General features: G+C 41.6%; 1 protein-coding gene across 3 annotated transcripts in view; it reads right to left on the reverse strand.

The window, feature by feature from the left end:
- Nucleotides 1-3,250: 3,250 nt before the first annotated feature.
- The window catches only part of Ankar (ankyrin and armadillo repeat containing), a 71,667-nt gene continuing 59,211 nt past the window's right edge, over nucleotides 3,251-15,706 (reverse strand). For all 3 annotated transcript variants that reach the window (XM_076550441.1, XM_076550442.1, XM_076550443.1), the window contains exons 21-24: nucleotides 15,311-15,420; nucleotides 8,817-9,013; nucleotides 5,190-5,236; nucleotides 3,251-3,539 (exon numbers count right to left, since the gene is read on the reverse strand). In XM_076550441.1, the coding sequence (XP_076406556.1) occupies nucleotides 3,292-3,539; nucleotides 5,190-5,236; nucleotides 8,817-9,013; nucleotides 15,311-15,420 (602 nt within the window). In that variant the 3' untranslated portion in view covers nucleotides 3,251-3,291. The remainder of the gene's footprint in view (nucleotides 3,540-5,189; nucleotides 5,237-8,816; nucleotides 9,014-15,310; nucleotides 15,421-15,706) is intronic.

The following is a 15,706-nucleotide window of genomic DNA, read 5'->3' on the forward strand; positions in this document are numbered from 1 at the left end:
AACTTTCTAGTCTTTGGTAACATGTTTTATTGAAAAGCTAGAGAAGGTAAAGATAAAAATTTAGCATAGAAAAAACTTTTTTTCAGGTGCCTCACTTTATAGCATTCCAATAGTAGAATTACAGGCATATACTACCATTCTTATCTAGAATGGAAACATCTCTTATTTTAGTCCTATTTTAAGCTAGCTTCTCAGAAAGTTCCATAAGCAATTCTTTAGTTCAATTTATGATCACCTACTTTCTCCTAGAAATGGAGCAACTGGAAACAGCCATTACTTAAAATAGCTTTTTATTCTTTGTTGTTAGTTTGCTGTTGTTTAACAGGATTGGTAAAGAAGTAACAGGTAAAAGCAACAACTAGTTCAGGAATTTACATTTGGATTTGCATTTTGTATATGTGATTATAAATTAACAAACGGCTTCCATGTGACTACTACTGTCAGTACATATAAATTATAGAAGAAAATTTACCAAAATTTATATTATGAATATACTCATAATCTATGTTTTGAAAATGTTAAAAGTTGTTCCAAGTGCTATAATCATGCACGTATGTTAAAATTACTAATTACTTCATGATACAAGCAAGAAGAAATTTAACTAAGGAAAATGAGTGGATCCTAGACAGCAGCCATGTCTCTAATCCTTGAATACTTGGCTTTGAGGAGGTTGGAATAAGGGAGCAACACTGAATTCTGTTGATCAACACGTGCCAAATTTACTTTACAGTGAAGCAAAGGTAAATTAGCTTAGTGGGTCACTGAAACCAAATGGGCATTGGTTTGTTGTTTTGTATTCTTTTGTTTTTGAGACAGTCTCACTCTGTGGCCCAGGCTTGTCTAGGACTCACTAGATAGCTCACACTGGTCTTGAACTCTTAGCAAGCCTCCTACATGAACCTCCCACATCCTTGATTACAGCACACCTGGTAATGCTCAGTATGTCCTCGAGGCTTTTCTTGTATATAATTTTTAAAAGAAAACAATACAATAATAAAAATTAATCTTGAAGAGTTGAGGGTATCCTCCCCTGGTTCAGAGAGCTATGCCAGAGAGGAGGCAGAAAGACTGCAAGAACCAGAGGGGATGGATGACTAAGGAAACAGTGGCCTCCAGACACAACAGACCAATGTACATTTGCGATTAGAGAGATGTGGCAGCATGCATGGGGCCTGCACAGGTTCGAGCCAGATAGAATCCCAATGCAGAGGGGAAGTGGGCATGAACTCACATCCCGAACCAAGAGGCTCTCACCAACTGACAATCCACTTGCATAGGAAAAGTTAGATTTCTCCAACGGAGTTTCACTGGGTGTGTTAACCACACTTCAGGGTAGGTAGGCCCCGTGCCCAGCAGGAGATGGACAACACAAAACGGACTCAATGGCATATTTGTAGACTTTCTGTCTCATGTTGCTTTGTTTGGGCATTTTTGTTTGTTTGATTTGTTTACCGGTCTTTTACTTATATATTGTGGATCCAATTTTATGTTTTTATGGGTTTGTGTGTGTGTTTGTTTCTTGTGTTTACTTTTTTAAAAAGTTCTGGTTTGTTTGGAGTTTTTGTTGTTATTTGCCTATTTGTTTCCTAATGAGAAAAAGGGTGTGGAGGTGGGTGGGAAGATCTGGAGGAGTTAGGGAGACTATGGTTAGACTATATTGTATTCAAAATTTTTTCAGCAAAATAAATATTTTAAAGAGTTGGCAGTGATTCTTCAGGAGAAATACTGTAAGTTGTCAGGATGGTAGAATAGTCTGGTTAAGCTAAGTTACTCAGGAAGTGCCTGTGGTTGTTTGTAAAATATCTAGAGCCCACCTGAGGCTACATCAAGACTTGCTTGTTCATGCTAGAGGCTTAATAATAACTTCAAGAGTTACCCTTAATGACACTGAAAAAATGACAGTTTCTTACCATTTGATTCATTTCTTTCTAGTATTAAACATACATTTTCCTACATTTATATTTTATTTTGCAGTTTTGCAGTGATTAAGAATACAGATGAGCTCTGTGAAAGCCTTAAGTGAGGGTGGCTACCACCATCATGACCATTATTATAGCAACTGTCTGTTAATATGTATGGTCAATGCTTACTGCAGCCCAGGTAGATAGGGAATTACAGAAAGACCTTTAGAGTATATGGAGGCAAAGTGAATAGAGAAAAGGGATGGAGAAGTGAAAGAATAAGTGAAGCCTTGTTTGCATTGATCATGTCTGTCTACTGCTGTAAAGGACCAATTTCAAAGCTTGCACCCATTAATATGGAACTTTTGAGCAACTACCTCATATAGTTTATTGTTGATTGTTTTTTGCTCTCTTGGGGGGCCTGCCACCCAGCTCCTAAATAAATCACACACAGAGACATATTCTTAATCATAAATGCCTGGCCTTAGCTTGGCTTTTTGCTAGCCAGCTTTAATTAACTTTAAATTATCCTATCTACCTTTTGCCTCTGGACTTTTCCCATCCTCTTACTTCTGTAAATCTTACTCTTACTCCATGGCTGGCTGGGTGGCTGGCCCCTGGAGTCCTCCTCCTTCTGTGGCTACTTCTTCTCTTGGATTTCTCTATTAATTCTCTCTGCCTGCCAGCTCTGCCTAGCCTTTCTCCCACCTTACTATTGGCCATTCAGTTCTTTATTAGACCATCAGGTGTTTTACACAGGCACAGTAAAACAGCTTCACATTAAACAAATGCAACATAAACAAAAGTAACACACTTTAAAATATTCTACAACAATAGTTCTCAGCCACAAGAATGCCCTTATCAAATGCAGAGTAAAGGCACTTTCTGTAGATAATGGGACAGATCTAGTGGACACACATTTAATCACACTCCCTTATGTATCTGATGGGTGGTGATTCCAGATGTTAGGTTGAGTATTTAGACATTATACACTGCACATTTCATAAGCCTCGCACTTTGGTAATATTTAAAGTATTGTAATAAGTAATAGCATGCTCTTTAACTCAGCATACCAACTCAAAAAAGTTTCTAACTCTTGAGACATATATAGATATAGATACACATACGTACATATATACATACATATTATCTACTCATGACAGTTGATAAATGACAGGTATAAATGCAGTCATTCTATATAAAAATTCTACTTATTTGTTGAAGCAATAACTCAAACCTGATATTAAATTCCATGTGAAACACTGGAAAGATCTGTTATGTATTAACATAAAGAACTTCCATTCAAACAACAACATAGACTCCATTCCCTGAAAGACCACTCAAGAATCTTCTCATGTTCAAATGCTTTTTATTAATATTATTATTATTATTAGCTTTCTGTGGGCTCTGGGTTGGCTTTCTGCTCACGTTTCCCAAGGTTGTTCAAACACACTATTCTTGGTCTTGATACATTTATGATATCTGATGAAATTCCAGATGAAAAAGAGAAAATGTTATGGGAAACAGTGGCCTGTTTTGTTGTTTTGAAGAGCCCCATGAAGTTAGTTACAGGGGGTATTAAAGTCAGAGAATCTCTCGGTTGGATTTTAGGCCTTGTTTTTCTTCGATGCTCTTTCCCTGGAAGTAAGAGGCCACAGTTAAATGTCTCTCAAGTCAAGGGCCCTAAGTATAATATGATTACTTATTATTTTCTTTGCCTAACTAAAACGTATACCTGCTTTCTACAGAAACTCCTAAATAAATGTTTCTTTTCTCTCTCTTTAAAGAAATTTTATTTGTGTGTGTGAATGTATTCAGTATGTGGGTGCCCACTGAGGCCAGAAGAGGGTGCCACATTCCTCAGAGATTGAATCACATGTGGCTATGAGTTACACATGGATGCTGTGAAGCAAACTCAGGTCTTCTAGAAGAGCAGCATTTGCTCTTGCCCACTGGGCCATCCTCCAAGCCTGCATTCCTCTTCTTATTTTCCTGCTCTCTTTCTGACTGGTTATATCATAGACGTTTATTATTTATTATACTTTGTCATGGGCCCTTTCTAAGGTTGGCAGATTTAAGCATGTGCATGAAAATAAGTAATATGTGTTTATTCCCTGTTAAATACCTAACAAGGTCTTGGATAGGTGGCTCAGCTGTTAATAGTGCAGTGCTGTTGCAGAGCCCATGCTCTGTGCCCAGCACACACACCAGGCAGTACACAACCCTCTGTAACTCCATCTCCACTGGCATCTGACACTTGTGCACATGTCCCACATAGACACACAGTACACAGTATGAAAAGACACTTTTAAAAATAAAACAGAAAGGAATTAAAGCGTTGTAAGACCTAGACTCTGAGTTCCTGAACTACCCAACTGTCAGCTACCAACTGAGCCCAGACCGTGAAGTACCAATGGAAGCAGTGTGGCCTTCGGTGTAAAAATTGCAAAATCATTGTACATGAAATTTTACAAGAGCAAGATCGCTTAAGACGTGTTTAGATGGTGCCTTATTCCTGTTTGACATGGAAATAACAGAGAAAGATCTTTTAATTTTTGTTGTTGCTATGTGTGTATGGCAACAGATGTGGAGGTCAGAGCTAACAGACAACTTGTGGGAATTAATTCTCTCCTACCGCGTAGGTTCTGAGGTTCAAACTCAGATAATTAAGTTTATTGGCAAGTGCTCTTACCCACTGTGCCCTCCTGCCAGAGAAATCTTTGGCAACTGACAGTAGGGAAGACCTTAAATGATAAATACAGGCTTACAAAGGGGAGGTGTCTTCTGTGTGTGAAGTTACAAACCAGATGCTTTCTCTAGGATTGTCTCCACGTTTTGAATTATTAAAGATAGAATGTGAGCTGGTTTGTTACCTTGACACAGACCTAGACATAAACTGAGAAAAGGAACCACAGTTGAGAAATGCTCCATAACACTGGCCTGTAGGCAAGCATATGGGTGTTTTCTTGATTTATGATTGATGGGGGGGGGGGGGTCTGCCCTTTGTGGCTGTTGCTAACGCCCTGGCTAGGTGGTCCTGGGATGTATAATAAAGTAAACTTGAGTAAGCCAGAAATTGGCTCTTGTCCATGGCCTCTGCATCAGTTCCTTCCTTGAGTTCCTGCCCTGATTTCCCTGGATGATGGGCTGTAAGATGAGATAAATCCTTTTCATCCTAAATTGGCTTTGGTCATGGTGTTTGTTTATCACAGCGGTAGAAAGCCTAAGGTAGAATTACAGCCTGCCAGGTCTGGCAGGCATTAAAGAAATAAAAGAAAAATTAATTACCTTTTTTAAAGACAGGAATTATAGATGGTCCTCCATTCTTTTCCAGACTAAAAGGGAAAAAAAATCAGATAATTAAATGAAGACATACAGAAAACCATGAATAAACAAAGATTTTAGGTGCCATGTTCAGGGGCCTAATGGTCTCAGTCATATCTGTATAAACTGCATGCCGTCTGTAGCTGCCTTATGTTTGATCACTTATTTACTCATTTCAAACATTAACCATACCTGAGAGGGAGTATTAACTATATTTGAAGTGATGGAAAGACGGGACCCAAACTGGGCTTCGAGGAAAATAAAATTGAATAGAAGCACAATTTCCATTTCCCACAGAGTTGTGGGAATGTGCAAAGTACAAATCATTTGTACTAAAGTAAATTTATGAAACAGTGAAATTAATTTAACATAAATTATTAGAATTAAAATTCATATTGTGTTTTATATTTATGTAATTTATTTGAGATTTTTAGTTTTCAAAGGATTCTTGAAATAGTCTTATCTTTTTCTATTCTTAAAATTGATTTATATAGCCATAATATGCTTTTGGGTCTTATTCCCTTCTTGTATCAGAGTAATAATATATCTTGAGTAGCTCTTCCATGAATGTTTTCCTACTTGGAAAGATTCATAATTCAGCTTTGTGTATGGAAGCAAAGAATATAGTCCACAGTAAGATTTTTTTTTCACTCCCTATCTTTAAGACTTAGGTTATAGTGAAACTGTAACATTGAGACAAAATCATCTGAGCAAAATACCTGACAGAAACTAAAACTTCAGCCACTGTGTCATTTTAGCCCTGTTTCCTTCCAAGAAGCTTGGCTTGGCCTTGGGTCAGAAGTATGGGAAATCCATTTGGAGTGAAGATTATTTTGTCTTTCCTAATTAATTCAGATGTCTTCTAATTTATCTCCAGGTTAATAAAGAACAGATTCCTGAGTCAGGAATAGAGTTTATCAGTCCCCCCCCCCAAAAAAAAAAAACTTGTAAAGTTGAAATAACCCTGTTCTACACAGGACCCTGAAATCCAGTTCTTCTGTCCACACCACAGCCCGTTACTGAACTGAGATTAAAATGGGTTTTGACCTGGACACAATCATCATGCACCTCAGTCCCAGCTACTGAAGAGGCAGAGGAAGGAGGGAGATTGGAGCTGGACCACATAGCAAAGCACTGTTTCTAAAATACATAGGGTGGGGCCCTGTGATTGGGAAGGATGACTAACTTGGAGGGGCAGGTATTCGGCTAGTCAAACGAGTGTCCCCACCTTGATTAGGTTAGGGGTTATGTTGACAAATTATCTTTGAGTGTAAGTGTCTACTATCATCAGGAGCCCTCTGACCCTTGGAATTCAAAGACCCCAATTTTCCTCTCAGCTGAAGCTGCAGGGTACTGAAGTACTAGCCAAGTGTCTTCTTAATCAATGACAGCAGGGCAAGGGGACCCTGACGCTAACAGAGAAAACAGTAAGTTAGAACTGGCTGTATTAGAACCTCTGCTGGGAAAGAAAAATAAGTGGGTAACCATAAAAACAACCAATGTGTCCATGCTCCCAGGGAGAGGATGAGGTGTGGTACTGGCATTTTCCAAAGGCCATCATGACATGGAGAATATGGAGGAACTCGTTTGTCAGTTCTGGGAGAGATGTTGGAAAGGCAGCTGATAAGATGTGCTGCTTCCTGATGAGCTGAAGGACACTGGCTACCTGCTACATGGCTGTGGACCACCTATGCCTCTTTTTGTGCTTGAATTTAAAGCACCTTCATCCACACAGATACTGGCAACTTTTGGATATCTACTTAGTTATCTTTTGGGGAATTTTGATTGCCAGAACAAATGTGTGTTTCATGACCCCTATACACAAGAAGGAGATCGAGGGGATGTTCTTTGTGAGTACAGTGTTCCGTCTCAGCTCATTTCTGTAGACGTAACAATTCACAGAAAGCCCCACACTTCAAACCCGACTATCTGGTGGTTGCTCTGCTGACTATGGGGAGCTTCATCCCCACAGGAGGCTAATGGGAAGCCATCACTTATGAAGTTCCACATGGCCTCTGTTCATCACCTCTCCATCATCTGTGTCCTGAGCATATCTTCCTTCTCTGTGTGACAACAGGACTGGTTTGCCATTCCTCAACACTGGGTCCAGGAGCAGGGTTGTTCCTGGGATTTGATTTGAGAAGTGGTGTGTGCACCCATACTTCACTGTTGCTGAGGGCTTTGTTGAGCCACACGGCAAGTCAGGCTGATGCTTCTCATGGCTCTTGTTCTCTGCCCTTTATGCTGCTTGGCTTTCCAAGCACTTGGGGTGGTACAGCTGTGACCCATTTCTATAGGATCTCTGACCTCAGTAATTTTTGCAGCCTCTGAAGTGGCTATGCTCATGAGTCCTTTCTGAACTGCTCCACCTGCCCGGTGGAGGAGGAATTTCCTAAATGGTGTGTGTGTGTGTGTGTGTGTGTGTGTGTGTGTGTGTGTGTGTGTATGTGTGTGTGTGTGAAAGAGAGAAAGAGAATGTATGAGAGAAAGTGTGTGTGAGAGAATTGTGTATGTGAGAGTATGAGTGTGTATGAGAGAATGTGTGAGAGTTGTATGTGTGAGTGTGTGTGAGAGAACAAGTGTGTGTGTGTGTGTGTGTGAGAGAGAGAGAGAGACAGAGACAGAGACTGAGAGGGAGGGAGGGGAGAGAGAGAGAGAGAGAGAGAGAGAGAGAGAGAGAGAGAGAGAGAGAGAGAGAGAGAGAGAGAGAGAGAGAGAGAGAACCCAGTAGAACGGACTGGCTGGCCAGGGAGCTCTGGGGCCACCTTGTTTCCTTCCCAGTACTAGGATTGTAGGCAAGTACCACCAAGCCTGGCCACTAGTGCATTTATTTGTTTATTTTGATAAACTGACAGGAAGAACCTGTCTTGGGTTGTGTTGTTGTAGTTGTTGTTTTTCTGTTTCTGGAAGAAACCTCTGAGAATTCAGCACCTACCATGCCTCACAGCTTGCTCTCCCAGTCTCTATAACACCTTCCATTTCTACTCTATAACAGCTTGCCCAATAGTGAGCACAGCAGGAGCCGTGCTTTAAAGCTCTGTTGAGATTTTACCCTCTCGCTGAACTATTTTGAAAAGGAAGAAAACAAAACCAGACTGACAGTCTTCAGAATTCTGGTGGATGTTTTTCTGAAGGAAACTCCTCCTCCATTTTCATCCTAACTTTGGAACAGGACCTTCTATTTTGTAGTGCACTTTTCAGAAACATTATAACAAATCGGAACTTGCCTTGGGCCTAGATCTGCTTACTCACCAAAGAATAAATCGACTAACTTTTCTATAGCCCCCGCTTGTTCCCAGGCTGCAATAAAGTGACTTTCACTGTTTTTCCTCGGTGGAATAAGGCATTAAAGTGAGGAAAGAAACTTAGCACTTAACAGAACCCTGCTGGCTAGGTATTTTGATGCAGAGATAAACCAAAAAGCAAGATATTTGACATTCAAAACTAAAGAAAACAGACTTTGTCAATGTTAAGTTTGCACTGGTATACAGAGGCATGCATGTCAGGGGGAGTTTTACATGCTGGACCCCCTAAAGTCTCCCAAGAACTGTACTGATAATGCCGCTATTGTCATTGATAAAGGCACAGTACCTTAAGGACGGAAGTCCCACATTTTGCTGCATTTGGAACTCCTTCAGGAAGGTGGGGTTAATCTTCGCGTCTCTGCTGATATTATTCATTATGCGCAGGAACTGGTTAGGTTTGTTCCTGCACTCCGTCAGCAGGATGCGGAAAGCATGTGCATTGTAAGTCAGGTAGCCAAGGGCACAAGAACACGCTGTGCGAACCTAAAATAAAAAGAAACTTTTTGCATGTTTTCTTAATATTTTATTACGATAAAATATAACTGGCCTAAAATTTGCTATTTTGACCATTTTAAATTACATAAGTCACCAGAGTTAATTATATTTATATACACTTTTTAAACATAATTTTGGGTTCAAGTCTCTTTGGCATCCATCTTGAATTTTTAATAAATGTATGGGTTGAGTATGTCATGTGGGTAGCATACATAGAATTTCAAAATAGTTTTATCACAATTTTATAAGAAGAAACTTCTTAAGCAATGGGCTCTGAAGGTTCAGGGATAAATTGCACAAGAAGGGATGGAAAGTGATGACAGAAAACGTGCCTTCTGCACAGCAAGGTAGCTCTGCATATAAACACGGAGTAGTTTCAAAAGCATACACAGTCTGTGCGAGAGCCACCCAAACCAAATCCCAGCAAACAAATGGAAGTTAAGCATACAACAGTTTGTATTTGGCAATTGTGAGCTGCTGGGACAGGGAGAGACAGTTTTCTCTTAGGAATGTAGTCCCTCTCCACTATTGCTAGTAGTGTAAGCTTGGGTCATCCCTGTGGATTCCGGGGAATTTCCTACACCAGTAATCAGGTTGGTGAGTACCCTAACTGTCATCACAGAGCCTTCATCCAGTAACTGATGGAAGCAGATGCAGAGATCCACAGCCAAGCACCAGGCCAAGCTCCGGGAGTCCAGTCAAAGAAAGAGAAGAGGGATCCTGGGAGCAAGGGGGGTTAATATCATGATGGGGAAATCTGCAGAGACGACTAAACCAAGCTTGTGCGAACTCACAAACTTTAGACTGACAGCTGTGGAGCCTGCATTGGACTGAACTAGGCCCTCTGCATACAAAAGACAGTGTGTAACTTGTTCTGTCTGAGGGGCCCTTGGCAGTGGGATCAGGATCTGTCCTTGGTGCATGAACTGGCTTCTTGGAGCCCATTTCCTGTGGTGGGACACCTTGCCCAGTCTTGATGGGGGGGGGGGGCGGCTTGGTACTGCCTCACCTGAATGTACCAGGCTTTGCTAACTCCCCATAGGAGGCCTTACCCTTTCAGAGGAGGGGATAGGGAGTGGATGGGGGAGGGAGGCTGGGGGGAGCAGGAGGAAGAATGAGAGGGGGATCTGTGGTTGCTATGTAATTTTTTTTTTTCTTAAATAAAAAAAAAAGAACGTAGCCCCTGGTCAATCAGCCACACTCCAGTGGAAGACGGCACACTCAGGGTCTTTTGAACAGCACAAACTGGTCCTGATGGGTTTTTAAAAAGGACTCAAAGTTGTGTGGGTGGGGAGTGGGGGGAGTGGGTGAGGGAGAAGTTGGAGAGATGAAGAGGTGAATGTGATGAAAACACTTGGTATGGTATTCTCAAGAAAACTAATAAAAATTATCCAGCCCAGAGCTCTAATTAGCTGCTTTTTAAGAACATGTATGGTGGACCTGAGTTCAGGTCCCAGGACTCACACCAGGCAACCACCTGGAACTTCAAGTCTACGGGATCAAGCACCCTCTTCTGTCCCCTACAGGAACTTGGATTCACATGTACAAACCTACACAGACACACACATTATTAAAAATGAGCCCTAAGATAATTCCTGCAAGCATGAACATCAGCTATGGATGTGAACAGAAATCCATCATCAGGTGGGGCATAACCAGTGCATGCCAGGGCACTCATGCCACTCCCAGGCCTCACCCTCTGCCCATATTTTTACAGAACACTGTTAACTGCCACTGGTTTCTGGTCGCTGCTCACAATATCTGTGAACACACTTGATGTCATTTTAGGATCACCTAGAATATTAAAAAATGAAAATAAAAAGGTTCACCCACTTGCTAAGCAACCAATTCTTATGAGATACTTTCTAAATATTTTAATTATTTTAATTTTAAATTTCTGTATCATCACAGTATATTTATGTATAGAGTGAATATTTAAATTTTAAGTTATATAAAACAATAGCATTTATACATCCTTTATACAGCCATGTCATACTTTGTTCTTATAATATGATGCCCTTCACACATCTGCCTGTCATCCTTTCACAAGGCACATTCTAAATCTCTGTGTAACCCAGATGGCTTAGAAGTAGGAGGAATTCTCCTGTCTCAGCCTCCTGAGTGCTGAAATTACTGGCATGAACTATGACATGAGGTTGTATTGGGAGCCATGTGGCCTAGTTTGGGATCAGCATATGAACGCTTGTCCAATGGGTCTCTGCAGGGCAAGGCCCAGGGAGACAGTCTCTCGCTCAGCAAGGACCAGTGGGCCTCCGGACAGTGTAGAATACTGTCGTACCACATACCCTGCACACTCTCTTCTCTCTCATAATGTTGATGATTTTCTTGGTGGTTTTTAGTTTTACTCCGTTAGTCATGCATGGGACAGATGTAATTATTCCCAGAAACCCTTTTTTTTTTTTCTCAAATATTTTCCCCTAAAATTCTTTGGGAACTGATGCTTTTCGGGTTTCTTATCTGGAAATACCAGTTGTCACTCCAGACCCTGGGGGCCTCTCAGATTCAGTGCTGACAGGGTCAGAGGTAATAAAAGTTACTGGGCACATATACGGAAGCAGCACAGGGGACATGACCACATCTCCCACTTCTGGGAACAAACATTAAGAATGGTGTGGCATGCTGGAAAAAAAGGGTGTCTTATCAAAGTTTACCCTTTACGGAGAGGTTCAGGCATGTAGGACCCTTTTGTAGGACAAGGGACCAATGAAAGAAATACAAGCTAACTGTATGCAAGCAGCTTATGGCAAATCACCCTTATTTTTGTAAATATGCTTTGTTAAGTTGTTGTTCTTCAGAATGTGTGCCTATGTCTATCACCTTTTAGCTCTGTAAGGACAAGATGTGCCTGGCTGGATATTTAGCCAAGCTAGCAAGATACTGAGCATTGTTTTTGGTTTAAGCGTTGTTTTGATTTAAACGCTGGGATAAACATGTTCCTTTTGAAGTATAAATAAAGATGGCTCACTACTTGTGGCCGCCACTTGTGTGAAACTCATCTGGTCAGACTTCTCTTTGCACCAATGCCCCTTCCCCGTCTCAGGACCTGAACCCAGGTGAGGCAGGACTCCAATAGTTTTGTAGATTAAAGCTTGACTTTTATAATGAAAACAATTCATTTCACAGTTTTGTTTTTGTATTTTAGCTCAGAGATTAATTTGGATGGATTTAAACATCTTAGTAAGAATGATGCTAAAGAGTGCCTTCTTTCTCTGCTGTCTGTCTGCTGTGAGGAGACTGATCAGAAGGCATGTATGTAGGGAAAAGGGGCTGGTTAAAGAAACCCACCCTGACCCTGGAGCCCAGAACTAGGGAAAGATGGCACAGATAAGGCCAGTGAAAGAAACACAGTTTGGCTCAAATCAGAGCCATTTCTGCCCCTGGCCGACTGACTTGTGAAACCAACCGATCTTGTGAAACCAACCAATCACAGAGCAGGACAGTAGAATCCTGGCCCTGGGAACATAGCCTGTGTTTGGGACCTGAGCCAGAGAAATGAACACTTTATCCCCAAACCCAGAACCAAGGAAATATGCCCTGACTCTGAAACTAGTGCCAAAGAAACACTCTTAGTCCTTAGAATCAGAGTCAGTGAAAGAAATGTGCCCTGGCCTTAGAGGCAGTGTCAAAAAGCCAAGAAAGGCCAGTGAAAGAAACAGTTCAGCCCTGAAATCAGGGCCATCTCTGTCCCTAGCCCACAAAACTGGCCAATCCCTGGGCAGAAAAAAACTAACCAATCACTGGTTGACTCCTCCCCCAAGATATCCTATATAAACCACCCTGTCTGGTCAGTCGTGAGCTGTTTCTTCACCCTGGTAGAGGCAGCTACTTTCCTGGACTCCTCCTTCTCAAATAAATCTTTCTCAAAGGAGTTTTGGGTGTGAAGATGCTCATTCACTGGTGTAGAGAAGACCCTTGCTGAGGCATCCCTCAGTGGACAGAACAAGGAGGGGCTGAACAGAAGAAGATCCTTGCTGAGATGTCCCTCAGTGGACTGAGCAAGGAAGAGCTGAAAGAGCTGAAAAAGTAACATGTTTCTCCTGAGCCGGAGGAGATTGCTACATTTCTGCAATTTCTTAGGCCAGAGAAGCAGAGCTCTGCTAGGAAGCCGCCTTAAGTGGGGGCTGAGCAAAGCTCAGCTGTAGCAGCTCTCCAAGAGAGGAGCAGGATTGCTACATCCTGCGGGGAGACCATCCCCCATCACACCAGGTATAGCCTGGCTCTCCTGAACAGTCAGGATACCCTTTCCTGCTGAAGCAGTTCCAGGCCTGATTTTCCCAAGAAGTCAGGATACCCTTCCCTGCTGAAGCAGTTCTAGGCCTGACTCTCCCGAGCAGTCAGGAAAAACTTCTCTTCCAGGGCTGAGCTGTCTCTTTGCAGCTCCAGGCATCAGAGCTGTCCTAAGCAGCTCAAGGTGTTGCCTGACTCCTCCAAGTTGTCAGAATATCTTTCCCAGAGTTGCAACAAATTTATTTACAATGTGTGCAAGGTATACATACAGATTTGCTCAGTGGCTTTCCACCCATATACCAACAATGGTAATCATCAGTTTCCCTTTTCTGTGCTGATTTCTGTATGTTTAAAAAAAAAAATCTTGGGTTTGGGATTTAGCTCAGTGGTAGAGTGCTTGCCTAGCAAGCGCAAGGCCCTGGGTTTGGTCCTCAGCCCTGAAAAAAAAAATCTCTCTCCTCTCTCTCTCTCTCTCTCTCTCTCTCTCTCTCTCTCTCTCTCTCTCTCTCTCTGTGTGTGTGTGTGTGTGTGTCTGTCCGTCCCCATGGAGACCAGAAAAGGGTATTGGATCCTCTGGAACTGGAGTTACAGGCAGTTGTGAGCCATCGAATAAGAGTGCTGGGAGCCAAACTGGGCTCCTCTTCAAGAGCAATACATGCTCTTAACCATCTCTCCAGCCCCATAGTTTTAAAATCTTTAATTATAGTTGTTCTATACTGCTTTTGTAAGATTGTTTAGATGTCAGAGTTAAAATAAATGCATGCTCACCAGCAAAAAAAAAAAAAAGTCAATGAAATAATTCCTAATGATGTTCTGATATTCTGCGATACTTGTAGACAGGAGTCTAGCATAATTGCCATCAGAGAGGCTCCATCTAGCAACTGATGGAAACAGATGCAGAGATCCACAGCCAAACATTAGGCAGAGCTTGGGAATCCTGCAGAAGGTGGGGAGGAAAGATTGTTGGAGCCAGAGGGGTCAAGAACACCACAAGAAAACCCACAGAAACAACTAACCTGGGTGCATAGGGGCTCACAGAGTCTGAAGCAATAATTAGAGAGCCTTCATTGGTCTGACCTAGGCCCTCTGCACATGTGTTACAGTTGTGTAGCTTGGTCTTCTTGTGGGACTCCTAAAAGTAGGAGCAAGGGCCGTCTCTGACTTTTGCCTGCCTTTGGGACTCTTTTCCTCCCACCGGGCTGCCTCATCCTGTTGCAGGATATTCGATCACACTGTGGACACCAAGACTGCATTATTTACTGCTTCTAGCTGTGGTGTGGCTTAGCCCTAGCACACACCTTTAATCTAAGAGCTTTCTGCTTGAATATTGTGAAAAGGATCAAATAAAAGCCACCTTAGGTCAAGAGGCAGAGTGAGCAACCAATTGAGAGGAAATAACCATAGAGATTAAGAGGGAGTCAGGAGGACAAAGACAGAGTTACACAGGAAGTAGAAGGGAGGGACATCCTGTTGGAGGAGTTTTGTTTGGGATGGCTTGGAAAAAGCTCTTTTTCTGGGATGACAACAGTGGAGGAGGAAGCAGTTGTCTGCTTTCTCTGCCTCTCTGAGCTAGTAGGTTTTCACCCCAGCATCTGGCTCCTGAGTCTTTATTGATAAAATAGAATGATAGAGACTTAGTTGAAAACAACATCGTCCAGCCTTAATATGAGGGGAGATACTCAGTCTTATTATATCTTGATATGCCATTTCAGTTGATATCCCTGGGAGGGCCGCCCTTTTATGAGGGGGGAAAAGGAGGAGTAGATGGGGAGAGAGGGACTGGGAGGAGAGAAGGAAGGAAAATTGTGGTCAGGATGTAATATAATTGCAATTATAATTAATTAGAATTAAAAAATATGATTTTGTGGGAAATCGGAATTGCAGATGTCAGGTATGACTAATACTGGAAAGTTCATCTATTTTTTAGTTATTATGAATTATGTACTATCTCAAGGGAAAAAGCATCCCCTTATGTGAGAGAAACAAATTTCTTTATTTGTAGCACATTCAATTTTACGATTAGCCTTTTGTTTTTACCTCTTCTCTTCCTGAGTACAGGTGGTAGCATAGCCGTTGGACTGTCCCTAGCGTCAGAAAAGCGGCTGGAATACCAGCTCTGGAGTGAGCCAGACTAGCTATTAAATTACCTAGAATTAAAACAAAGAAAAGCTCCTATATTATCTAAAGCTGATAACACATATGTTGCTCTTTGTTCACTTGTACACTGTATTTTTAAAAGTTTGAGCTACAAAACTTGCCTGTTAAATGAAGAAACAAGAAAAAAAAGAACATGTACATGTAAATGTGGAATGATTGTTCCTGTAGTCAATTGATTTTCTGTCACACATACTAAAACTTACACAGGTCTATGTAAGAACGACAAATTTTTAAAGATGGAAGCTTTCTGTTTTTCAAACTTTAAAAATACATTTA

This window comes from Peromyscus maniculatus, chromosome 13 (genome assembly GCF_049852395.1).
Source record: "Peromyscus maniculatus bairdii isolate BWxNUB_F1_BW_parent chromosome 13, HU_Pman_BW_mat_3.1, whole genome shotgun sequence".
Classification (NCBI taxonomy): domain Eukaryota; kingdom Metazoa; phylum Chordata; class Mammalia; order Rodentia; family Cricetidae; genus Peromyscus; species Peromyscus maniculatus.